Below are 27,795 nucleotides of genomic sequence, written 5' to 3' on the forward strand. Positions count from 1 at the left end.
ACTTCACAATTTTGACCCCAATTTGTGTTGATCCATCAAATAAAATCAACTCAAATGTCAAAATGTGAAAATGACTTCTGCAAAGCTGCCACTCGTGTTCCAGCTCTAACTACCAATGTAGGTTTTATTTTCCTCATTTTGATCTTTAACCAGTGGGCTTCACCTTTGACCTCTGAGCTCAGCCTTACTCTGTGTGATTCTGAATCACAGCAGCTCGACGCGAGGCCGCTGTTGTGGCGCTGGATGACGACGACGACGACGTCACCAACCATCCAAGTCAAAGGAGTCGGTGAAAGGAAGCCACGTGCTGCTGATGATGATGATGAAGAAATGACCAGAAATGATGCCAGGATGATTCACAGAGTGGACCATTGTGGCTGTGAAGGACCATCTGAAATTCTCGTCCTACTATTTTTCCCTCCCTGTTCAGCTGTCTGTGAAGCCCACTCGTTGTGCCAGTACATCAGCACGCACTCATCTGACAAACTACACGGCCCCCGGTTTTCCATCCTTCTTCCAGCGGCCTCTCCGCAGGGAGCAGTCCGTTTGATTTGTAATGGTTTTGCACGGCTTCTGCGGAGAGTGGAAAACCATGTGTGGGACTCCCGGCTTGGATAACAAGCTAAAGCAGGAACGCTGGCGCAAGTGGGATTTGCTCGCTTCTTGCAAAAGCGACAACCGAGACGTATTTTGAAAAATGTAGATGAGCGAGAAAACACACCTTCTTCCTCCTCTGTGTTCTGTTTCCGCTTCTTTCTGGACTTCGAGTTCTTTTTCAGCTTAATTTCCTGCTGCTCCAAAATAAACTGGGTCACTATGAAAACAAAGAGGGCAAACATCAATTTTCTGGTGAAAACGGAGAACAAGACGCCGTTTTCCATGGTTAAATCTGTCCTCCTACACACTATTACAGCACACACAGACAGAAAATGAAGAAAAAGGACTGAGTTCTATCAAAAAGTATCACAGAAAGGCTACAACTAATGATTATTCTCACAACCGATTAATCAGGTAAAACAAAACATTCTACATATTTTTCATTTAATCACACAAATCTTTTTTTTTTTTTTAGATAATATTAGAAATGCATTAAAAGATGCAAATAATCAAATAATTTAGTTCCTTTATAAAGTAAGAATGCAATATGCATTCCCTTTAGTGACTTTGAAACAATTGAATAGAAAAAAAAGCCACTTGGGGAGTGTCGGGTAAAATATATTTACAGAAAAATGCATTTTTATCTTAAATGCAAAATGTATATTTATATTTTGTATGGTTTAGTTTTAATTATCACTCCGAATATGTAATTTTTTTCAGCAAATAGCCTTTTTTTAGTGTGATTAATCGATTACTAAATTAGTTGATTATTTTAATAATCAATTCATCACAATTATTCCCAATAATAACCTCAGCCCTAAAACAAAAATTCAATTCCTTTTTTAAATGAGAAAACAAACATTTCATTGATCAAAATGCAACAGCAGCATTCCTTTAGCTTGATCCTTTGTAGCAAGAGATGCGTCTGTAGCTACAAAATACTTCTAACGTCAACATGTGAAAAGTTCAGCCTTTCCTGCTTGATTTAACATCAAAACAGTTCAGCAGATCTGCTGATTTATTTTTGAGTTAATTTATAAATAATTGGAGAGCAACAGGTTCTTATTAAGAGATTTTTTTTCGCAGAATTTGAACCAGATGAAGCTAAAACTATCACTTGAGGAGTTCTGGGTAGAAAATATTTCCAAAGTTTTTTTGTTTTTTTTTAAATTTTCTTAAACGCGAAATATTTGTATTTTTTGCAAGATTTTTGCTTAATAACTGCTCTTAGTATATTGTTCTATCAGCAAATTGCCTTTTTTTGAATTTGTACACTCCAGTTAACGATTAATCGACTCCTAAATTAGTTGATTATTTAATTAATCGATTAATCACGATTAATTGTTTACGTCCTAAATCACAGACAAAACAGGGAGGTGCAGACAGAAAGAAAGGTGACCCACCCTGTGCCTCAGTCTGAGACTCACATTTGTTGTCGCTGTTGGGCTCCGTGTGTCTCTGAATGTAGCCCTCCAGGTAGCAGCGAAACTTCGGCGAGGGTGCAAAGAAGGCCAGGCTGACGGCCATGAGCTCCCACCCCGCCGCCAGGCTCCGGGGGCTGGCGTTGCCCGTGGTCTGCCTCACCAGCTGCACGTACAGCTCGTCCCGCAACCCCGGCATGTCCCAGCACTTGGTGACGATGAGCAGCGCACAGTGGCGGCGGTCGAGGCGCGACGGCCGGTCGCCCATGTAGGCCTGCACCAGCTTGAACATCTCGCAGGCCTCCTTCCTGATGGTGCGGTCGCTGGTGACCAGCATGGGCTTCTTGATGGACCCGCGGTTCCAGGACAGCATGTTGGCGATGGAGACGCGGCGCCGGAACAGCCCCTGCGTGTGCATGTTGAGGTGCTTGCTGGCCCAGTCCTCCATGCCCATGTCCGGCGGCGGAGGTTGCCGCAGGGTAGCGTAAGAGAGCTGGAAGGAGGACCCTCCTCCTCCTCGGACTTCTGCTCCATCGCCTCCTTCTCGGTTGTCGTGGCTGGCAGAACGATGCGGACCTAGAGACGCCGTCCGTCCATCCACCATGCCTTTCTTCCTGCTCTCCAGCTGAGCCTGTAGCTCTAGGGTTCCCGCCTGCAGGAGAAGGAGAAAGGGACGGGAATCAACGAGGTAGTGGATACAAAGAGGGAGAGGCAAAGAGAGATACAAACTCTGAGTGTAGCTGCATTTTTCATTGTGTCACACTAAGAGCCGGACGGCCTTTCGCCTAATACTCTCCCCTCTCTGCAGTGCTGGGACTCCAGGGGAAACTGTAGCAAGATCGGCACATTCGTTTCCTACAGCTGGATGTGTAGCTGGCAGGAAAGTACGTCCTCCTAAACTCTGGCTGCACACCAGCACAGCAGTCCGAACCCCGGCTCTTCCCTAACATCAGACCGGCCTTCCAGAAAATCCAAAGCTTTCCTTTTCGCAAGAACTCCCTCTGAACTTTGCGGTAGAGTAAGCAGCAGCTCTAACTCCTTAGAAGAAATGACCGAGAAGGTCAGATATATTCTACACACAGCCAGAAACAACACACAGAGCAAGACGAGGCCCAAAGCGGAGGTTGTTTTTAGTAGGACATAAAATGCACCAAGATCTCTAATTACTGGATCTTTGGGTGGAATGAAACGATCTGTGTTAGGGGAAACTGGACTTCAGATTTTGGTTTCCAATAATCAGCGATAATTGTTTGGATCAACAGAGTCCGTATTGTTGAGGCGTATTAAGATACATTCGGGTTTTAACAAGCTAAAGTTGCAAAACTGCTACAATTTTACACCATTCCTATGGATTAAGACAACTTCTAATGGGGCCAGAGATAGCAGTAGATAGACAGGAGTTTTCTTAACTTCAAAGCTCAAGGCTACTAAACTTTTTTCCTGCCTACCAAAAACAGACAAATTTGGTTGCCTAAAATATTTCCAGTAGCAAAATAAGAGCTCCACCCGCTGTGCTTATCAAGGTAAGCCAATTAAAAAAACTTCAGTTGGCTACAAACTGTATATCTGTAAAGCAGCAGACTGCAGGCTAGTTATGCAAACAGACAGAATAATTAACCAGCTAAAATCATCTCATTATGCATGTTATTCTGGAGACCTTTGAAAACATTTTTAGGACAATTACTATTTACATTTATATGTAAATTAAGCATGCTTAACTTGTTAAGCATGTTGTTGCTTGCTTAACAACTTAAACGTTTTTCCAGTTTAGCTTGTGCTTAAGCAAGTAATTTTACATCAAGGTTTTTTAACTTGAACTCCTTGCGGTACACAGCAAGCCTCACAATTATCTACTGAAACGTTTTAGTAATAAATTTAGATATATTCACCTTTTTTCAGACAAAATTAGTCTATATCGTTTAGAAGAAAAGAAACCGCAGACTCATAAACATCAATCTTCAACCAGAAGAAACTATCCCAAAGACATACTTTAGTTCCTTTCAGATATTTAAAACTTTTTAAGACCTTCCAGGACACTGCAAATTTAGCAAATGTTTTTTTCTATATTTTGGCTTACATCTATAAAAAAAGAATGTCAATAGTTTGGATTATTTTAGATTTTTTCCCTCCTGTCTAAAATAAACAACAGGTTCATCTTAGGCCATTTGTATTTAAATTTTAAGCAAATATCTTGATGTAGTGACATTGGAGTACTTTTACTCACATTAAGCACACAGCGAGTCTCATAGACCAGTGGAAAGCTGTCTCAACTTAAAGCAAAATTAAATGTTAGCCTGTCATTTAGAAAAAAAACCCCAGTAAAGTCTATGAATGTATAAGCCTGATCTATCAGCAGGTCTGAAGAACATTCCAGCAGACTTAAGGGGCCCTTCTCAACGCTGTCGCTGTTTTCTAACACATGTCAGCTGCAGTGGTACCACAAGGCATTGGTACCACAACGCCTCTCTCCTCTTCCTCACAATCCTAGACCATATGGGCCTCAGTGGTCCTCCTTCCTGACCAAAGGAGGCCATGTCCTGAATCTCTCTGGCCTGGCTTGGGCTTCGCTGCCCAGGGGCAGAGCTGGCATATGAGTTTACAGAGCCTGCAGAGCGAGGCAGATGGAGAGCAGTAAGAGGACGATGACTACTGCTGGAACTGCGGCCATTATAGCCAGCAGTGCTCAGCCCGATGTCTTGGGACCATTTAAATCCCTTTCAGGAGCGCCTTTATAGTAGAATGGGTATCTAGTTATGCATATATGGCTCCCATTTACCTTACAGTTCCTCTCAGCTTTATGCAGATATTTATTAGGCCATAATAATAGCCATCATAACCTATTGAAAGAGGGCATTGAGTTTGAGAATTAGAAATATGTCCGCCTTGATAACAGACAGGATGGCTGTGGGAAATGAGTAGGCATTACAGACGTGGCTAACTTCAAAGCCTTGCATCGATTACTGCCCTGAGCTGATGGAAGGCCAGAGGAAGACCTCCATCTCTACAGTGGGGTCCACTCCTTCCTATCCTTGGTTAAATAAGTGTTTCTATACCCCACCCAGAAAGATTGGCGTTATAAATCTTTAGAGGAACATCTGGTGGCTCGTTCAAGCTCATTCTGCTGCTTTTGGATTCATGATACGCAGCAGGTATGTGAAAAGGGACTTTAGTCTCTTTACATTGTAAAAAGACCATAAAATTCAATAATTACAAATGGTCATTCTTTACAAAGTGCAATATATGAGTCTTTGGGATGAATCAGACTTATTACAGGGAAGGCTTAATGGGCGTTAACACGATGTGAAAAGGTGTAATAGTTATAAAGCAGGAGTTTTCTCTACATTCTCAACATTTCTTTCATTCTGCAGATTTTGTAAAGACCTGTGGCTCAAATGTAACCAAATGTCCTCAGTGTGGTCTGAAAAATATACACTGTGTGCAGAAGTATTAAAAAACTGAGTATTCTGACCATCATTTTTCAGGCATATTTTCTAACTACAGTATACACAAACATGAATTCTTTATTTACTTAAGAACAGGAGATAAAGTTTATCTACGTAATGACGGAGCGTGTGACCTAAGGATGTCAACACAAGGTGAGCATAATTATTAGGGAGCTACTTTTCTTTAGGAAAAATGGGTTAAAAAAAAGAGATTTAATCGACTATGAAAAGTGAAATATAAACCAAAAGTTTCTTGGAATAACCAAGATCTTGAAGTCTGATCACAGAAACAAAAGTTTTGTTGAAATGGTCATATGGGTCGCAAGAAACATGTTGAGAAAAATAAGACAAGTTAGCTACCAAAGATTTGAGAAGAGTCAAGCATGAAACTGATCAAGCGACTAACTAAATGATCGAAATGTTTACTGGAAAGTTTTGAGTTGAAAATAAAACAAGTGAGATGGGAAAATGTTTGTTTTTCATTTGATTGAGTAATAATTCTCAACAATAATAAATGCACAAAGATTAAGTACAAACAAATATCCTCCTAAGAAAACCAAAACATCACTGTTACTTTCTTAAACACTCATGTTTGAAGTTTACTAACCTTCTGGATTAACCAAGAGCGCCGTAGACAGTGATTATTAAAAGTAATCCGCACAAATAAGACTTGCCTAATAATTGTGCACACAGTGTAATCTAATCAGTCAGCAGGTACATTTCTCCCCTGCCAAACAATCTGTTCATTGTGACTTAGAGGAACTAGACACATGCATATCTAAAAATTCACACAACTCGCAGATGAAAACAAAGATGCTTTATCCAAGCATGACCGGGCCTCATTTGGGAGCAAATTCTTTTCTTATCCGATAGCTAATCTACAGAGAGATCAGTAATCAGAGCTCCACCAGCTCAAATACACTCAAGCATGTTTAAGCTTTTTAATTACATAGTAAAGACGGTGTTAGATTAGCTAGAATGACAACTTAAATGTTTATTCATGCAGCAACAGATTAGAAATGGGTTGTTTGTAGCTTCATCAGCCCTGGTCTTCTTCCAATAGTGTGTATATTGTGTTTAAGCATTACCAGGTTATGATAACAACTAAACCGTTACAAAGGTAAGACTTAAATTAGCCATTTTCAGTATCAGTGATGTTTTTAAAATCAAGTTAAAGGAAAAGGTTTACAATTCAGACTGCAAACAGGGAGAACCACACTTTAGAAAACATTTAAAACATGCAGGTCATTGACACTTTATATTACTGGCCTTAGTGATGCCAACTATGCTAGTCACTAATATATCTCAGAAAGATATTGCTTTTGCTCATAGTATTAACTATTACATATAATGACAGGAGGATTACAAAAAGGTACTAGGAATTAACTTGGCCCCAGACCTACAACCAATAGTCATAATAGGACGATACCTGTGATGGTGGTCCTGGAGTCTCTGGTGAAGACAGGCTGGCCTGGCTATTTATGCTCATCTCCAATGTATCCACCTTTTCATAGGTTCTTTTTTGCCTCCCTGGTATCTCCAGAGGGGTCAAAGCAGGGGGGCCGTAGTTAGCTGTCCCCTTTAGTGACCGCGGCGCACCGCTGATATCCTCTCGTGACGGACACCTGCCCGCAGAGCTCACTCCTCCTCCAAGCCACCTGAGTGAGTCGGCGGGGGAGCGTGTCCGAGGTACAACGCCCCTCTCCCCCATCTCCGGGTCCAGTCCCGCTCTCACCTCTCTCATTGTGTTGGAGCGACTCACCACCTCCCTCATTTCAGCCATAAGTCTCTCATTTAGGGCGCACAGCTCCCCGCTGCTGCCTACGGAGCCCGGCCTGCCTCCTGCCCCTCCGCTGCCTCCCATTCTCCTCCGGCTCTTTCTTCTCAAGCTTGGAGAGGGACCCGTTGAGTAACCGGAGTCTTGATAGTTTGCTGTGGCCTGTGGCGTTGTAGACGGGAAGTCTTGCGAGGCCTGGCTGCTCTGCCTGCTGTGTCGTGCGTCCATGGCACGCTGCACGGTGGCCTCAAGGATTCGCCAGTTATGCTTTTTGTCCAGTGAACTCGGACCCGGGGTTCCTGGCTCTCTGTCCCTCAACTGGCCTCGTGATTGTTGCGAAGGTTGGGGTTGAGGCAGAGTCAAAACACGCTCCTGTCTGGACGTGGGGGAGGCGGCTCGCGCAGGCAGAGGAGAGCTGGATGGGAGCCCCTGTTTGGGGTCCACGTTGACCATGTGCTTGATACACTCCAGACCAGCTGGGCTGTAGTCAGAGGAAGACGGGTCTCTCCGGTGTCTAGAACCTGGATGTGACGACGGAGGGTGCGGGAGAAGTCTGGGCTTTTGGAGACTTTGGGTAGGTGTCAAACGAGACAAATGTTGTCCATTGTACAGGTGTGCCCCCTCTACTTCCATATCTGTAGGAGGTTCGTCATATATGGGACAGTCAGAAACTGGCTCATCATAGATCGGGGCAGTGCTACCGTAGGGAGGAGATACGGGACGAGGGGTGCAAGTCTGTGACCTATGGAGGAGCGGACTGGGATGGCCACCGTCCGACGTTGCCAAACAGAAACTACCGTTGCTGGATTTTCTCATGTGGTGAGCCTGACGTGCATCACTGGTCATTTTGCCAGAGGGGGCTGTTTTATAGCCCTGGCTGGAGCTCAGGTGTCCTCCTTTGGGCGTGTTGCAGGATTGGTGGAGGGAAGTAGTGCTGGCTTTGCTGAGGGCACTGTGCTGAAGAGGTGGGTTGGGCTGGCCGCGCTGCATGCTGTTCACCTTCACCAACATAGCTGCTTTAGAACCAGGTGCTGGCTGCCATCTTTGAGCATTATCCCTGGAAAGACATAAGTGAGATTTAAATTCAGTAGCAGTAGAAGAGTAAACGCTTTAAAAAGCCTGTCATAAAAACGGCATCATTATATATGACAACTGCAGGCCTGACGAGGCTGGGAAAATCTCCAGCAATCCATGAAGTCTTTTCCAAACATTTCCCCAACCTCTAAAGACTTGAGTCCATTTTTAGCCTGGCAGTCAAAACAGCCCCGTCAAAACCACAACACAATGACTCCTGTATGTGTGTTGTGCAAATCAGTAGCCTAAAATTACCGACTGACTGAACAAAACATATCTCTCTTGAGGTTCTCTTAATAGGTGTGACTCATGTCTGGGGACCATATCGGGACTCATGCAAAAATATTTACTTGGACTCATATGTAGATGATCAAATGCGGAGCTGCTGGGTCGCCGCTGGAACATCTGAGCAGTGAATCAGAGCACGGAGACCTGAATGAAGTCAAGACCACAGCTCCTCACAGATGAGGTTTCCCGAAGGGTGACTCTCCCCCCTTTTTGGGTTGAATGACCGGCCAAACTTCAAAACCAAGAGCCGGCTGCTAATCCCGGCAACGAAAAACAATCTGCCATCAATCTGGTCACGCTGCTCTGGTCTGCTGCCCTCAACGCTGCTGCTGCTTTTTAATCCTCTATTACGATCTCATCCCTCTGCTGATCAAGACGTGGCCTATAGAACAACTTCTGCATCTAAAACCAGCATTAAACGTGTACGTCCATGAGTCTACGCTGAGAAACGTGTAAAGCGGCACAAGGCTTTCTTAAAAGGAAAAACAGGTAAATGGGTTTAAATTGAGGCCAGGCAGTCTTACCTTCACACACTCCGACCTAGTCCAATACGGTAATTAATTACATCAAAGCCGATCATCTGGGTAAAGCCAAACAAACAGATCAGTGCGGAGCTGAGAACGTGTGCTTAAAAAGAGTCTCTTCACCGGGAACACTATGACTTGAGAGTTGGACTAGAACAGCAGGAAGAGGACGCCGAGGGAGGAGAGTAGGAGGTGGAAAGACCCCCTCCTTCTGCCCCTTACGTCTCTCTGGAACAATGCTGAAACAATTCCCCAGAGCTCCCTCAAACCAACGGCTAACTTCCTTTAATCCTAGCAGCTACGGTTTGGCCCTCCATCTCTTTATCAGGACCCCGTCTGTGTCTCCCCCCATAACCCTCCATCAACTCCCCATACAGAGTGACTCACGCTGCCTCAGTCATCTGAATGTAAACACACACACTCATCCTGAAACACACACTCATCCTGAAACACTCCAGCAAAGTCGCCATCCAGGCATGGCCTATTAGCAGCCACCCAAATACGCTGCACTGATATCTGACGAACATCAACCCACACCCTCTTCCTCACCAAAGCCTACCGGGACGTTTTATTGCCCTCTTAACACATCCACAGACAGACACGTGCGAACAACCGCTCTGATGAAACACCACTGTTAGAAGTGTTACAAGCCAGTGGCAGTGTGACTGGTTACACAGGGTGGTCAGGTGACAGCTGTAAACATGTGGAACCGCCGCCTGCTCGCTTTGAACCAGGGGACGTTTTCTCACTCTGGCCTCATCAAACAGGAAGAGGAGCCACCGCGACAGGTGGCTCACAGCCGGGTGTTTTAACGCCGCGCAGAAAACCACAAATCCCAGTCTGGTACTCCAGCATAAAAACAAAGCGTTAGGAGGATCTAATCGCCTGGTGAATAAAACATGACTGGGCTTCTCCATATTTGGGCTGTGTGAGTGACTAACTTTGTGAGGATTGACCCCCAAAGAAGAAGTGATCACTACTTCCTGTGTGGAGAAAACTAGGAGGGTTGGGAGAGAGGGCTTCCCTATATGCTGTACAAACAGGAAATGCTTTATGTGAGGTTCACACGCTGCATTTATGGAGGAGGGACTTTTACACACCTTCGGAAAATAAGAAGAGCCTAAATGTGATGTGGAAGGAAAATGAGAGAATCGTTGAAATAAAAAAAAAGTGTCATGCATTTGTATTGAGCCAACTTTACTCTGATACCCCTAGATAAAATCCAGCAAATGCCCTCAGATGTCACCTAATAAGTAAACAGAAGTCACCTGTGTGGCTGGGCAATATGGCTGACAAACATGATAAGCATTTCAGATCAGTTGATACCAATAATTATCGATTCATATTTTGCTTTAAATTTCTGAAATACAGCCAAACTGGTGGCCCAACCTTTCCTGTTTTATCCAGTTTCCTCTCTGGCTATTGTGAGAGACGTATAATGGAAAAGATTCACAAAAGCTCTCCATCTATTCTGACTGAGGTCTGTTTTGCATAAAAAGTGCTAACTTTTCATTCTGTAGATGTGCAAAGCTGGAAGAGTGAGAACCAAAAAGACTTGCAGCTGTAATTGCAATAAAAGCTGCTTCTGGGACATACCGACATGCTGGGGTTGAATAAACCACATTTTTATTAGTGAAGGCTTTGAAAATCATGGTTATGTTTTCTTCCACTTTGAGTTCATGCACCATTTTGTGTTGCCTGATAAAATAAATAGAGGCTTAGCAGCTCATTTCTCATAGTTCCAAGGGATGGCTTTTTAAGGCGTTGTCTTTGTTTTCTTTGTCCAAACCAGACATGGCAAAATGCTTTGACTGTTTACCATGTCTTATTACATGGATGACATACCGAGTGTCATGATCCTTAAGGTAATGACTGTTGTGATTTTAGACTGACGTCAAACTGTCTTCAGTAGACACCAGTCTTTTTGCGGTCCAGTATTTGCAAATTTTCTGTGGAATGCAATTCCAAATTATTTGTGAAAAATTCAGATATTTGCCGATTTTTTTCCCAAAAGATATTTTCCAAAATATTTGAAAGAAAATGTATCCTTGCACCTCGGCACAGTGATACTTGAGAAGATAATGACTGGTGTTTTCAAAGCCACCAACTCAGGAGTGCCATCTATTTTCCTTGGCACTATACCACCAACAGCGTAGATAAGACTGTAGATGTTAGCTTCTGCGGTAGCGCTAAGATGGTTTCCATGGTGTGTATCAATGCATATTGTGGTATATTTGAGGTTTGAACTACTAAAATAGGCAGTTATGAGCGTTTTTAGGGAGGGTTTCAGGTATTTGTAGGTTTTAGCCATTAGCGGATGGCTGTGGTCCCTAAGGCCCTGCAAATACTTGAGGTTCACTATACAGGACTTTCAATCTCTTTCCAAGGCTTGTCATCCCGTTACACACCAAACACATACCAACCCAAGTTAATGAAAAGCCCGGTTCTAAATTCTGCACCAAAAGGAAGACCGGAGCAGCACAATGCCGAGAAAAGCCACAGCTAGAAAACATGGGGTAATTTGGAGGTGGTTTTAGTGTGAGGTCTGAGTGAGCAGCAAGAGAGTGAGAGTGAGTGTGAATGTGTGTGTGTGTAAATGAGAAGGGGTGGGGATTAGTCGTGGGAGAGTGCAGCAAGGGAATGAGCGGGAAGGCTGGAATTCCTCAGGGCTCATTCAGAGGCCTTTGTGGCAGCTAGGCGAGCCCAACACAATGCGTGACTGTGCCATCGTCACGGAGACGCCTCCCTCAATGGCAGCAATGAAGATCGGTGGTGGGAGTTTGGTGGGGGTGACAAAGGAAACAGCCATCTTTGACCTCTCGCGAGTCTGGCGGGATCCGGGTTACGTAATGCGGCGCGGGGCCCTGGGCGTCATTCTAACCGAGTTGTTTGGAAAGGGCGTGTTGTTTGCTGGATGGCCTGGATGGATCAGGTGTTAGCCGAGGATGGGCGCTATGCATGGCTATTCATCACAGAAGTTCAAAAGGCAGGCTTACAGACGGATTATTTCGATTCTTAACATTTAAAAACATACACGAACAGCCCTTTAGAAAACAGAAAATCCTCTCCTGAGCAACGAGCTTGCATGTGATAAAGAAATGTTAGATTAAATATGTTTAAAGCCCCTCTGGGACTGAATGGGGTAATCTGATTGCTTCTGAAGAAACAAATCAAGTTATCTGTCAGCAAATTTCAATTAGCCTCAGATCCTCTAGTGCCTCTAAAGCCCAAACAAGGTCTTTGAAAAGCATTTCACCTCTGAATGTTTATTGGAACATTTTATGTAGCCACTTGGTGGGCGGTATGGACTTAGGCTTTTATCACGATATTTTGTGGCACTGTTGTGATAGTTCTTTTTCAAGATGGCCCTTACTTAAAAAATTGTGATTTATATAACTGAACTGCACATAAAACTTCAGTTAATCATTTACTTTTTTTTTTGACATTTACTGATATTTAGTGATGCTCTCATGGAATAAAGTGTGAAGAAAATAGTAAAAACAACATTTCAGTCAGTTTTTTAAAAGTATCAAGTGCAATTTATTAACAATAAATAAAAATTCTTATAAAGGGAACTTTTCCACAACACCCACAGCTATTATCCACCCCTATCTCTGTTAAAGAGTCGCATCACAATGCCATGATGCTTTCACCACTGAGGGGTACAAACCTGTCACAGTGAACAATAAATCAATAAGTCATATGATAAATTAAAATGTGCTCAATAATTTAAGGGCTGTTTTGCTTCCAGAGACAACAATCCATTTTATTTATGATTTTGGTTGTGGGTATGTTTTTGATTTTCATTTCATTTATGGTTTTTGGTCGTTTTGTATATTTATTTTAGATATCTTCCAGTTCCAGTGTTAGGTGTCCTTCAAATGGAAGTTTATTGATATCTGAACTTTCATTATTATGCCATTACCATTATATTACTTGAAAATGGTCTCAAAAATAACAATGTTATCGTTTATCACAATAATTTCTGGGACATTTTATCATGAATTCTTTTGAACTCTACACTATTTCTGAATCTGAAGTTCAGTTTCGGGAGAGAATTCTCACCACATGTCCGAAATAAATTTGGAGAAGCCATTGGCAGAGTCACTTTGCAGGAGTTGAATATGGATTTGGAAATTCCTAAATATGATGAGAACAGTGGGATAACAAAAACAGGTTATTATTAACATCGGCTGAACAGGAAGAGGAAATGAGGTCATACGGAGCTGCTGCTGCACAAACACCTCTGAGAATACGGGATCAGTGATCCAGAGAGGAAGGAAACCAAAGATAGAGTAATCATTAAAGATAATATTGCACCAATTGGCCAGTGTTCAAGGCCAATTTTTCTTTTTAGAAATCACTTTTTGAAATACCAAATGACATTAAAAAAAAAAGAAGAACGATAAGATTGAGGGGTTTTAGGGGGAGCTGGTAGCATCCTGTTTCCTGTCAGAGACCAACAGAGAGCCAGCTGTCCTGCAAACAGCTGAAAAAAGACACACCTCCCACCCCCGAGCCAAGACGTCTAGCAGCTGTGTGGGTCCGAGTCAAGAGGAGAACCCGGCCGGGTCAGAGGAGAGTCAGCACGACGGCTCTGGACGATACCAAGGAGACCATCTGAAAGTTTATCTGCAGCTCTTTCAGCAGCTCCGATAATAGACGATTTGCTGAAACCGTAGTCAGCGTCAGCTCGCTGAAACATAATCAGAGAGCAAAACAGAAACACACCAACGGCAGTACGCAAATAGACCAGCTCTGACGGCGCGAGTCGACCGAAGGGGTCGTAGCTGAGGTCAGATGCAACCTGGTGCCATCGGGTTTTTAAGAAAAAACACACATTCCATCACATCCCAGAATCACAGTGAGGCGGTTTACTGTAAAAATGCCTTGAATAGGAGCTGAAACAATGGAGGTTTTGGACAAACGGCACGCCTGTAATCGATCTTTTGAGGATGAGATAAACGTCGCAATTATGTGGAATACAGAGAACAAAGTGGGATGTGTAGGAAAAAAGGTTTGAAAATGGAAAAAAGAAGAGCACGACTTCAAGGAGACCAAAGTAAAGAGCCATAAACTCAACATGTAGGGTTTTTTTGTAAGTGGAAAAAAAAGAGGCAAAGATTTCCTTTTTTTTTTTTTTTAAAGAGCAGACTTAAAACAGCCTCTATAAAGATCAGAAATAAAAGACCTTACCACACCAGCAGAGTCGAGATAAAAACAAATCCTTCCTGTGTGTGTGTGTAAAAAACGCTGCGTACGTCCTCAGACTGGTGCCGCATCAAAAAGCATGAAGGACTTCTGCTCTCGTAGGAAACGCAGACAGAATGTGTGATTCATTAAAACCTTTATCTTACCCATAAAGCTCGCCCTGGCTTCCTAAATATACCCCAGCAGTGATTTGGCCCGCATGGCTCACGGCCTGTTACTCACGATCGCGTAAGACGGTCTGTTTGGGTTCCTCTGAATACTTTTGCTTTTTGTGCGAAGGGTTTGTTTGCAAAATTCCCTTGGAAGAGTCCCTAAAAACTGAAAGTGAAATAGAGAGTCAGGGTTGGTTCACCGTGGCATAATTCAGAAGAACGGAACATAAAGGGCTCATATAGCGCCAGGGAAAGTTATCAACAAGCCTTTAAATCAGTCAGGTGTTTTTCTAACAATGTTTCTCTTGAGTCTTCAAATTTGAAAATAAAATGTTTCTCTTAAGAATTGACCCATGACAGGAAAAACAAAAAAAGACAGCTCTGATAGAGGTAATGGTTTTACAGCAAAAAGAAAATAAAAGCATTACATGAATTTCCACATTTATTATATATATATCATGTTTTTTAATCTATATTTGATTTTTGTTAAACACAAAAATAGCTTGACTGAGTCCTTAAATTTCCTGTTGTTTTTGTTTTTAAGCCACTAGTAATGTTTGACAGTCACTAGAAGGGCAGAGAGAGAGAGAGAGAATGTATTTTATTGGATTATTTTATAATCACAAAGTGGTACAAAAATTGTTTTCAAGTTCTTTGCAAAATAAAAAAAAAGTCTTTAGAGTTGAGATATGTATTCCACCCCTTTACTCTGATAACCCTTAATAAAATCTAGTACTAGGTCCGTCACAATAAATTTAGCTAAACAATTAATTGTCCCAGAAATTATTGTGATAAACAACAATATTTTCATTTTGAAACCATTTTTGACTGATAATAATAATGCCATATTGATCCAAGTACACCCCGTCAAAGCTTTAAAAACCCTCGTTTAACACTGGAACTGGAAAGCATTTAAAAATTAAAATGGATTATGACGTCTCGGTAACCAAAACTGCATTTCAGGCAAAAGTGGCAGGTAGTGCGAACTAGCTACTTTATAGTGGCCATCAAATCTTTCTCAAAATGGCGGCTTTTTAACAATATTAGAGGAGCATCTTTTTAACAACTGTTGTCCAAATGGAAATGATCCCATTCATTTTAATTTATTATGCAACTCATTGATTTATTAATAATTGTGATAGGCTTGTGTAGTAGTACAACCAAATTGACTTCAGAAATCAACAATTACAATGTCCCACTAAAAATAAAATAAACAATGTCAAAATTGGCTTTACTGTCGTCGTGTCTAGCTTTGGCTAAGAGAGCAGACAACCTGTAAAACAGCTCACTGAGAAATAAAGTACTCATAACTAGGCTGCTCCAAAACGGGAAATGCAACCATCAGTGACTAATGGTGTGAATTGCTTTGACTGATCATTACAGGAATAAATTAGAGGTTGCTTACAAACAGAATGCTGTTCCTCTCATGGCAGCATACGTAAACTTCCTTAAAAGAACTACAAAAAAGGAAGCTTTCAGTTCACCCTGGGGCAGAACTATGTTCAAAAATACCATTTGTTCGCTTTGCTGGTGCATGCTGCCCCTCAGGGCGCAGCACAAGACAAAGAGCTCACGTAAACTTCCTCGAGTCGCTTTCTGGTCAACTTAAAGCAAGAAGTCAACCGTCACGCGTGGCTTTGTGATCCGACGAACCCTACAGGTGTGCAATTGAAAAGCTGCATGGGAACACGCCCACACGCAGCCGCTATGTACATAAACAGAGAGCCGTTTAAGTCTTTGGTTATGTTTGGTGTTTAACCCCATTAATACCATGTAGACTAATGAATTTCCCACCTCGTTTCTATCAGTTTTCATCACTACGTCATGGTAAGACCTTGACACTTTCCATCCCGATTCTCCGAGGGGTTCATGGTACTTCCCTAATGAGCTGCTTGAGAAACAGAAATTTCCCTGCACATGTGATAAGACTCAATGATTCACAGATCTGGCACTGAGACAGACAGCCACACAAGCGTAAACTCACGTGACTGGATTCAGCATTGTTTAAAACAAAACAAAACACAAATACAGGTGTGAGCTTTCTTCCACAAAAAGAAAGGAAGCAGCATCACCAAGTGCAGCTCAGAGACTTTCATAAAAACTAAGCTGTCAGGAAGCTTTTCTGAACGCGTTTAGTCATAACCTAAAACAAAAATAAAGGACAGTCCTGCTTCCACACAGGGCGGCTCTGTTTTTCTCAAACAGGTCAGATGTTAATGTTTTATTCCCACTGCGCTACAAGAAATGGGAACATGTCGAGACGTGTCCGAAATAGCTCAAGTGTTAATACAGAGGGGGGAAAAAATTGAGGAAATGGCTCTTTTTTTTTTTTTTTCAAGCGAACATTCGATGACCGGAAGCAGAAAACAATCGGCTCATCTCAAACCTTCTCCGAAGCCTCGATTTCAACCATTTTGGGGCAACGCATTCCACCCTCTGTGGGTGTTTTGTGGTTTCCAATTACCTGCTGAGAGACTGAGGGTGGTGAGCCTGTGAAGGACCATATGGTTAATTAGGGTATCAAACCTGTCGGCTAAAGGCTCCTCAGCTTTCTGTGTTGGAATACAACTGGCTATTGTTTTAAAGGAGAGACAGAAAAAAGTTCTGGGAAAGGTTGAGTCACGGGGGGTTGAGTCAGTGTGGGACCCCAGAATGAAAACTCTCTCTGTAACAATGTGCTGGCAGGTTAACTCATACCTCTAGAACCCTTTTCACATTTTATCACATTACAAACCACAAACCTCAATGTGTTTTACTGGGATTTGATGGGAAATCAAGTAGGTCATGATTTTAAAGTGAAAGAAAGTCATACATGGTCTTCAATCATTTTGCAAATGATCTGAAAAGTGTGGCACTGATGGGTTATTTTGGGCTTTAAAATGTTTATATAGATTCCATATTTTTAGAAACAAACATCAGAACAATTTGATTGGCTGCTTTTCCCCATGGGCCCGCCCCCAGCTACCGATGAAAGCTGCTCTTTCCTCTGGTCCAGCAGGGAACCATTGGATAGCTCCAGTTTTCAGTGGGTTTTGTCACAGTAGTAACACAACAAACTGATGCTTAGCAAGCGCCAGCATGACTTTGTGTCCATTTTTGGATGATTGACGGAGCCGTTCAAAGCTGGCAATATTGCTTTGTCCTACCACCTCCACCAGTGCCACCCATCAGATTACAATTTAACTCCTCAACCATCTTTCTACAGCACCAAATACAAAGCAGATCCAAGCTGCCAGCCAGTAAGAAGAAGAAACTAATCCATTTTCAAAGACAAAACCTCTGAAAACTTTTCAGGGTTAGCCTTGCTCATAAGCAGCAGGAATGTGGTGGCTCTGTTTGTTATTAACCACCACAACATTCTCTCACATGCCTCTCATGCATGCACATTAGAGGGGTTACAGCGTTCTATGGCCTGGAGCCTGGATTTGTTTAAGGAAAACGAAATGAGCACACAGAGGGACACTGAGATAGCCCCGGTGGCCGTGCGCCAGGGGAAACAGAAGTGGCATGTCTGGTATTTGACTTGGACAGGGAAAGATGCGGTGTAGATGAGGCCGCAACGGCGAGCTCATGACGGGGTTTCTGAATGACTTACTGTTAGGGCTCGTTGTGCACCAGTAACCCAAGCGCGAGGGGGGAAATGATGTGCTGTCTAATATAGCGGACCGTTTTTCCCCCCCATTTGGTAGCGATTTGCTCAAACGGCCGGGCACGGTTCACAGGCGATCGTATGGAAACTTGGGATGTATGGAATGCGCAGATAAGTGAAAAAGAAAACAAGAAAGCAGTCTGAGTCTGGCCCAGATGGTCAAAAGTCAACGCAATCTTGCAAATTCTCACAACAGAAGCATTTGAGAGTCTTTACAAGCAGCAGTGACATATGCTCCGATCGGTATCGCGTTTCCTCAACGGTAATATGAGCCTCTAATGATCAAACCTAATCTCAGTATAAGTCCCTAAAGCAGAGGTGGTGAACCCATTTTCATTTTGGGCCACATCAGGGTCAAGAATGTCCTCAAAGGGCCGGCTGTGACAGAATCTATTGATAAAACCCATAAATGTCAATAAATAACTGCCTCTGCATTTAAACTTCAATAAATAAATAATATTGAACTTGAAATTAAAACTTAAAATACAATTTAAGTGCACAACAGTTACCTTGAAGGTTTAATTTATGAATCCCTGTGGAATCTAAAGCAGGTGTTGGCTACTTTTAAAGCTTTCAAATGAGCCATTTTGGCTCTCAGTCGAGCTACATGAAACATGTTGAGAGCCCCAAAAGTTATAATTATAATTTTAGATAAATAGCTAGGATATTTTTGTTATTTTTAACCATTTTATTTCTATTTTGAGGTTTTAAAATAAAGAAAAACTAAACTTTTAGGTCTATAGTTAGGGTAGGCATTTAGCATATTATCATTTACCTCTATAATTGTCACGGTTTATTGCTATCACAAGAAAATCCAGTTAATGTTTTTTTTAAAAACTGTCTTGTCAGGATTGTTAGTTTTACTATTTTCTCCACTGTTTGTTCAGTGAGTGAATCAATAAATATCCATAAATTTTAAAATATGATTAAATGCAGTTATTGTGAGAAGCTTAGTGACACAAACCACACTTTTTTTAATGGGACTGCTGTCCTAAAGAGGCATTACAAATGGTTTGTTTTCCAAGAGCAGGATTTGTGTTTGTGGGGCTATTATTGCTGTTTCATGCAGTCACAGCCATACCGTTACCTAAAACAAGAAGCAATAAATAGTTCCCATCGTCAGTTTATAATTATCACAATACATTGCGATAAATCTTTAAGTCCATATTGCCATCCCCAGTCTAAAGAGCTCCTTGTGGAGATGCATGTTGCAGACCCCTGGTCTAGAGGGTCACATAAAAAGCTATGGCGGGGTGTAGTCGCTTACCTCTGAGGGTCTTTTCCGTCCTCCACTTCATGTTCGGCGCTGCTTCCGTCTCCTTTGGTTCGATCGCCCGCTGCCGGGTCCGGCTCGGAGTTGGCACTCTGCTCGTACGGCTCTGGGGCTCTGGGCAACGGGCCGTCGTCGTCCCGTTCGGCCATAGGGGTGCGGCGCCCCTGGCTCCCCACACTGCCTATGCTCCCGGTGGTGGAGCGGTGGTGGTGCTCCTCCGCTGACCCGCTGGCCTTCCTGGCGTCGCTGCACCGCTTCATGGCCTGCAGCTGGGAGAGGGGCACTATGTCGGCCCCCTGAGGCCGGTGCCAGACCGTGCGGCGCCCTGTAGAGTTGTAGTAGTAAAAGCGGCCGCTGTGGGGGTCAAACAGTTCCCACCACTGGTTGCCGTCTGCCTGGCGGACTGGAACGCCGGTAGGGGGATCCCAGCCGCATTCGCCCGTGGTCAGGTTGACATACATGCGCTCGCGGGAGCGAGGCTCCAGAATCTCCACCCAATCAGAGCTGAGGAGGAACAAGCCACAAGATAAAAGAGTTACCAGCAGGTAAAAAAACAAACAAAAAAAACACAATATCCACGGATGGCACACGATCCACCTTTAGAGGTTGCAGTCACGCCTGAGCACTAATCAACTGGACAGGTGGTAAACAAGTCACACCATTTGGCAGGCTGAGAGGTTCAAAAACACACGTGTCCATATGGTAAGAGCTTAAATTTCTGGGCTCCCCGTATGCATCCATCTGTGTGAGTGTGAGCTTTGAGCGATGTCATCTCTGAACTGTGGGGATGTAGAGTGATGGAGTGTGTTCCCCTCAAACCGGGAGACAGGTGGGAATGTCGGCGGGAAGCCAGAGCATGGGGTCGGCAGTGCCCGAACAGACCCACACGCTCTGGGTGCGCCACAGAAACCACAGAGCTCAACTACAATCAGAGCGGTCTGCAACCGCCAATTCAGCACAATGCAGGCAGGACACAAAAGAAACGCTGGGAGGGAGGAGGCGCAGGAAACAAAAGGAGATATGTAGGGAGGGCGGGAGATAAGTACGCCGCTGAAAAGGTCTGAACCAGTTTATAGTTCTACCATACTTCAGAAAAACTTAAAATCCTGGGACAAACTGTTCCACCATTAGGTCAAAATATAAAAACTTTGCAGAGAGCAGATTTTAAACTGGGTTTTAAGGGTTTCTTTAACAGGTGAAAGTCACAAGAAGAATGTTTGAAGCACTCTTAGGGAGGCACTAATCAGGCTAATGAATGGTAGCGCTGGGCGATGAATCAAAAACAATATATATCACAATAGACACGTGATCAATATTAACAGATAATATGTCTGATAGAATACTGAGCTTTGACCCAGAGCTGCACATCAGTCTGGGGCATGTAGAAACGGGAAAGGCTTTAACCTCTCAACTTCTCACAGCTAGCTAAGAAAGGTTGAGCGGCTAAACCCAACTCACTCACTCTGGTTACCGAGCAACTACCTGTGAAGTAACTTGAGCAGCAGCAGTTTATGGTTTTATCACTGTACCTCAAACTGCTTAAAATAAAAAAACAACGGCAAGGAGCGAAAACTGTGGATAAAACAGGAAGGGTCAAGTCTCCTGCTTGGCAGCATTTCACATATTTAAAACAAAAAAAAATTAACCAATAATTATCAATATTGACAGATATGAAACGTTTATCTCGCAACACGTTTTTCAGCCCTAATAAATGTACAGATTGTCATTAAAGACACATGGAGATAAGAATTTTGTGTCCAGTGAAATGACTATGCAGATTTTCAATGATTCTCTAAAAGCTGCATTATAGATAGAAAAGGGATTCAAATATCTCTATTATGCCTCTTGCAATAAATATGGAGGCATAACACAGTGGTTTTTCTCACCGTGTGAGAGAAAAACCAAAAAGTAAAAGAGCTTACTTTTTAAAATGACATTAGCATCTTATATCAGTCATTTGCATCATTAAGATGGCTAGCATCATTAAAACTGGTTTTTATGTTAGACTTCATTGGTCTAAGATTTCCAAATCCATTGTAATCCATGACAGAGGATGAAAGCTTAAACAGGTAAAGCAGAGAAACCTTTTTCCTCTGCTACACCTTTCCGTTACCTCCTGGGCCTTAGGGTTGCTAGGTGACGGTGTAGTGCCCGTCTATCGTCACTTAATAATCCGGAGGTTTTGAAACGACTCATTTTCAGGTCACCAAAAATATCAACTTATTGCTAAAAACAGCTGGTTGTTTATTTTTAAGTGACTGAGTTGTTTTTAGAAGCAGTTGAGACCCAAATAGAAGTACAAAAACATGCAACATATGAATTTAAGCAATGTTCAAAATAAAAAACAAACTCAAAACGGACAAATATGCAACTATTGTGTAAAAAAAACCACAACAAAAAACAAGACTCAAAGGCCTCCACTACGACAATCAAATTAACATCTGATAAGCATTTATCTAAATAAAAATAAACAAAGTGCATGAAAACACTGTTGGAGCTGTGTATCCAAGCCATTAAACTACTGTACTTTCTAGACTCCTTTGATCTAGTTCACCAGTGAAAGACTTTATATATAAATTTTAAAAAAAGGCCAGGCCTATTCATGAGGGAAAAAGGAGAAGTCCTTCACTGAGGCGATGTGTAGGTCACCCCCAGAAGACTGCTTAAAAAAACCCAACATATAATCTGTCCTCCTCTCTCACAATGACCACTTGAAGATCCTGGCAGACCGAGCTCCTTTTCTCTTCCTTTGTGTCCCACCCAGCTCCAGCTAAATATCTCTGGCAGAACGGGCCCGTGGGGATGAACTGGTGTCACTGGAATCTGCTGGATATTTGGCCGCTTTCCCAGTCTGCGACTCTGGGTGGGTGGAAGAAAACCTCCTCGACTCCTCTCTGTCGTTTTGTTTGTAGGCTTGCTGTCCAGACTACCTGTGCTGCTCAGGAGGTGCAAGAAGCTTAGCGTGGATCAGAGTGTGGAACAACAAGCGCACATATGCGCTCCTTGAGCTCGTGCCAAGTCTCCGCTTGTGGGCTCCAACTCGGGCTCAGAAATAGACACAGAAGACTGGTGCCAGTCAGCCCTGCCAGGATTTACACCATCACCCACTCTGGGAACGACAGCTGTTCTGTTTTAACGGGAACGCCTTGAGTAATACTGCGGTACCTGTTCCGCCGCGCTTTAAATATGGAGTTCAGTTTAATCGGGTGCCAGAAGCAGCCTGGGGCGCTCCCGCTCCCTGATAAAACATCCAGGTAAACGCAGAGCAAACATGGAGGGGAACATAGGAGCCTTCCATGCACTGTTTTCCCATGCAGTTCTGGGCTCTCTGCTGGGCAGCCATCTGCTTCATTCCCTCACACCGGCTCCAACCTTCTGACGACTCGATAAGAAAGCTACATTTTATGGCAAGGGGGCACATGAGCGTCAAAGAACAAGCTGCCATTGTTGGGCGCAATGTCTGACGTCCCCCGAACTCAGAGGTCCCACAAAGAGAGCAAACCATTAGAAGATGACTCGCAGACTGATTAGATCCGCAACACTTAATGGCTGGGAAGCCTGGAATATAATAGGCCATTCAAAGCGAAGTCAACAGTCAACATCTCCCCCCACCCCACACACACAACACACATACCAGAGCCTTTATCCTTTTATTGCTCCCAGTCTCTAAATGAGGCGCTCCCACACTAAGAAGCTCAGCTGCATTCAGCGACATTCAGCTGGCTTAATCACCACTTTCTGCCTAGGGAAAGTCTGAATCTATCAGACAAACAGGAGTAGCAAAGTGTTGGATGAGTTTTGTCCCTTGACTGCCTCAAATGTCCACTGTAGTGAAGGGGGGGCCAGGAAAGCAGGATTCAGGGGGTCAGCAGTCAGGGAGGTGGCCGACGAGTTGAGCGGCGTAGGCTGCGTCAGTTGCAAAGGCCGGCTCCCTTTGAGTAAATAATCAGCAGTTAGAGCTGAGAGCTAGCCTGCTGGGCTCTGTTGACATGAAAAGATAAGTAGAAAGGCTGGCTAGTGTTCAGGCTGAAATTAATATTGAGGAAAAACTGCAAAGACAAGCAAAAGCCTTTAACAAATTTACCTTAGGAAAAACAAGATTAAATGGTTTTTTAAAATATTTTAACTAAATTGCTGCATCGATTAACCTCAACGATGTTCCATCCAAGGGGCGATGTACAGCGTAGATTGGTCACCAGTTCATTAACAGGGTTTCACCAACTCAAATGTAAGACTTTTAAAATTATGAATGAAATTTAAAATTTCAATTTGTAGCGCAATATATATGTAAAAAAAAACAAAAAAAAAAAAAAAAAAGATGATAAATTTGCACTTACCCGTGATAAAAATAAGCTAGCTAACTAGCAAGGGTATATTGGCAGTTGGATACTGGTAGCCTCAATTAAAGGGAATCACAGAATGCAGTGAAGAGGTCTGCGCCTGACTTGAACTTTAGAATGACAGAGAAGTTTAATAAGGTCTGAGTATACGAGATTGTCCTCCCACAACAAAATTTAAGACCATAATTAACTGATTTAAGTTGCTCAATTTGCATTTTTTAAAATGAATTCAAGTCATTTTAAGGCTTTAATTTTAGATACGTGAATCTAGGACTTTTTAAGGGTGCGTAGACACCCTGATTAAAATTGCACGGTTTTTGCACCAAAGAGGTTCCAGTATTTAACCAGCCAGTTCTTCACTGGCTCCGTTAAAACAGCAAAAAAACCCAAAAAAACCCACACACTAATTATTTGCTTTTCCACCACCCAAGAGCCAAGCCAATGCCGTGTCATTACATCACTATAAACGTCTCATCCACTTAGTGATCCTTCCACTGTTTTATGCTGTGTTTTTGTAAAGGACTGTCATGGTTGGAGAGACAGGTTTGCAGGGAATACCAGCAAACAGATATCTGTACAATACCAATCAAATTTATGTTTCACAATCCTAATCAGATGATCTCTCATCGGTGCCAGAACCACTGGAAAATCAGAGTTAAATAACTTTTACGGCAGAATTGATCAACAATGACACAGCGTTACAGAAGGGACCTGGAGATGGCATTTATGGATTCAGTAGAAAATAATTTGCCGTTTTCTTTTTCTACATGGCACACTGAACTTCTTGAATTCAACGAAAAGAGACATTGTATACAGTTTGGAAACCGCTTGTTTTATTGTGATGTTACTTAGATTTTGTTGTTGTGCATGTGGGATGTTTTAACAGTTTTTTCTTTTTAATTCAGATTAAAGGTGAAGCTAAACTCAAAGCATGAAGCTCGTAAATTTTGACCTGATTCAATTCTCAGATTTTTAATCTGCTTAAACCAGTATTGGCAGGTAAAAAGAAAAGAAAAATCAACATTTGGCTAAAAACAACATGCAAAGTTAAAATAAAAATGGTCGTGACTGAGATTTTAATTTAGGACCGTCTTGTGAAACAGCTGAAGTAACAAATAGTCATTAATATACTTCATGAACAAGGCAGAACAAAAAATAGAGAGAGAAGAAAATTGTTTTTGTTGCATAGCGCTTGTAAATAGTATTCTGTGTATGTAAACTGCACATGATACAGTGTAAATTAACCTCAGTTGCCTCAGCGGTAGGCAGTCTGTCTGAGTTGAGAGGCAAACATGAAAGAATAGCTGAGTGCTCTACATAATGTGCTTCATGCTGTAAATGTTCATAAATGGCTTGGAATGCAGTCTGCAACCAGCTCGCTGACGTTCGGCTCTGACAGGAATGGGTTTTTTTTATTGATCTAAAATGAACTTGATACGCACCCGGTCCTATGACTGATGAATACAGCCCCCGATTTACCTTACGGGGAAACTCCAGCTGAAGCACACCGGTTTCTGTTTCACTCCAACATTGGGAATGGAAATTTTTCTTGTCCATTCTCTTCTTTCATAAGCTCTCCGAAGAGCTGCTTTAACTTTTTGTGTCTCAGAAAACATAACTGCCCAAAAGATAGAAGAACTAGGAAGAAACGCAACGTCCATTTTATTCTGGTGTGAAACAAGGGTTTCTATCTCCCAACTGGGTCAAGGAGACGCTTCAGCTGTGTGTTTTTTCTCTTTTTTTCCCCCACAGCAGCTAAAAATAAAGCTGGTCAAATTGTAAATCCACCATCAGGACTAAAAGATACAGAGACAAAACACACCTTCCGCGCCATCATGTCAGTGGTGGGGATCTCAGAAAGCTCTCTCGCAACTTTCTGGGAGAGAAATAAGACATCTATCAAACAGATTTTTTACCGTCAACTCCAAAAATAACTGGGAGTGAGGGCAGTGTCCCAGAGCGAAGGAAACAACAGAACATGGAATCTGCCCCATTGTTCGAAGCCAACGCCAAAGTGTAAATGGCACTTTTCCCAGTAGCTGTAAACATACAGGACTGGACAATGCAGTCTCTGGAAATAGGGCAACGAGTAACCATGTGTCATTGTCCAGTTGTGGGTTTCAAACAAACTTGAATACCAATGAGTTCAACAAGGAGAAGGAAAGAAATAAATAGAGAGTTATATAGTGAACTCCAGTGGTAGCGTTTAATCAGATCATCAAGAAACGGCTGAATTGCAGCTTTCTGCTTCATTGCCACTCTGGCATTTTGCGATGAACTGATAGGACACCTCTGACAAAGCACAGCAGAGGCTGTCGGTGAGTTCCCGTTTTACACATGACAGTCTAGTAGACTCGGTTTCTTTGGGGATGAAAATTTCAATATTTGTTACATTTTCCGCTGGTGTGTTTTGCTTTCACACTGAACCGTGTCATACAATTCAAACTAATCGAAAACTCTGTTCCCCTCCTCACCAGCGGTGGCGCTGCGCCAATAGCTACTCCAGGAAACAACACAAAGTTGTCCAAAGACGACAGGTGCGCAACTTCCTCTTTCGCAAAAAATGTGAACAACAATGGATTAGCGTCAGAATTTAGCAGTTATAGGAGTTCTCTTTTGTCTTTGGTAAAAGACCATAAGCCATTTCTCCCGCTAGCGCAAGACACCTGTGTTTGTTTTGGTTGTATTTACCCCGAATGCCTTGCACTGTAGTTCTTTTCACGCTTTGGGAGCGGTCTCCGGTTTGCTTGTGTCCAAATATGCATTCGTACCACCACAGAGTTCATTCCAACTGAACCGAGACCTAGGTTTTTAGGCGGAACAGAGTCTGCATCAGAGTTCGATTGCACTTTCACACCTCCCCAAACGAACCAGACTTTCTAGGCAAAGGAGAGATAGAGTTTGATTAAAGTGAACTAGACTAAGAGGAAAGCACTGAGGCAGTAAGTTGCCACGTAATCTAGAACATTCTCCAACAAACAGCCCACTCTGAGCTGTTTCTGATGGACCAAGGCAGGCGGAGCTCTCACACAGGGCTCGCCATTCATCCAGGAAACCTTAGCACCCTGAATCGCCGAGCCCAGCAACAAGTGCTAGGGGTCCACCCTTTACCGGTGTATTTACAGGAGTAGCTGCCTCCTATTTCTGCTCAGATACCGACTTAAAAATAAGACGGCGCCTCCAGGGAAAGGGAGAAGTGTTAAATCATCTCACCACACGGAGAAAAGCAGTTAAAAAATTGTGCAATGCTGAGAAACTACTGGGTTATTTCCCCCAACAAAGCATGCAGAGGCCTGTGAATGAAACACAAGACACGATCTGCCAAAATACAAGACTTCTGTTTGGTTATGGATAAAGCATGCTCAAAGTCTATTCAGGGTGGCTGCTAAGCAACGCGCTTATCTAAATATTGTAAAGCACGAAGCGTAGATATGGACCGACAACAGAGCGCTTGGCAGCAGTTCCAGTAGCTGTAACTGTAAACCCAACACGCTGCAGGCCCCGGAGCCTCGCTTCTGTTTCGCAGTGTGACGAGGAGGGCCGTGAAACCAAATGGAGGGGCCGCAAAAGCCAGAGTTGCTCCTGCAGGAAAACAGGAAGAAACTGAGATGAGGTGCAAGATGCGTGACCGGGGTCCGGCTCACCACCCCAGATGTCCGGAACAATCCGAAGAGAGGGGAGAGTGCACATACCTCACATGACAGAAAAATGTCCTGCACCTGCGGCGCACACATTCTCTGGGGCTTTTGTTTAACACCTCCCATTCCTATCGTGTCAGAGGACACAGCACAGCACAGCTTGTATTCAGCAATGCTTCTTCAGGCTTTCTGAGGAGCCTTTGAAGAGTTGTTTTCTGTAAATGATGGCTGCTTTTTAGTCCCAATTGAAAAATCGAAACAGTCCCTTCAGTTGATTAAACTACTGAATGTCACATTGTATGCAATTGACTTGTAGGGAATCACCTTACTCAGACAAATATCAGGATTACTACTGCAACAACACATTATCAGTAGGGTAAAACTAACCTGTCTCTCAAAGGTCTAACC

The 27,795-nt window shown here is 42.9% G+C and overlaps 1 protein-coding gene across 4 annotated transcripts in view; it reads right to left on the reverse strand.

Annotated features, from left to right (window-relative positions):
- The window catches only part of arhgap46a (Rho GTPase activating protein 46a), a 44,057-nt gene that overhangs the window by 8,189 nt on the left and 8,073 nt on the right, over positions 1-27,795 (reverse strand). The window contains exons 2-5 of one of the 4 annotated variants that reach the window (XM_028003591.1): positions 19,404-19,913; positions 6,891-8,295; positions 2,025-2,670; positions 722-814 (exon numbers count right to left, since the gene is read on the reverse strand). In XM_028003591.1, the coding sequence (XP_027859392.1) occupies positions 722-814; positions 2,025-2,670; positions 6,891-8,295; positions 19,404-19,913 (2,654 nt within the window). Of the gene's footprint in view, positions 1-721; positions 815-2,000; positions 2,671-6,890; positions 8,296-9,124; positions 9,239-14,320; positions 14,452-19,403; positions 19,914-27,795 lie in introns of those variants that run through there. The other 3 variants (XM_028003590.1, XM_028003592.1, XM_028003593.1) reach the window with 3 other exon arrangements.

Source organism: Xiphophorus couchianus, chromosome 20 (genome assembly GCF_001444195.1).
Source record: "Xiphophorus couchianus chromosome 20, X_couchianus-1.0, whole genome shotgun sequence".
Taxonomy (NCBI): domain Eukaryota; kingdom Metazoa; phylum Chordata; class Actinopteri; order Cyprinodontiformes; family Poeciliidae; genus Xiphophorus; species Xiphophorus couchianus.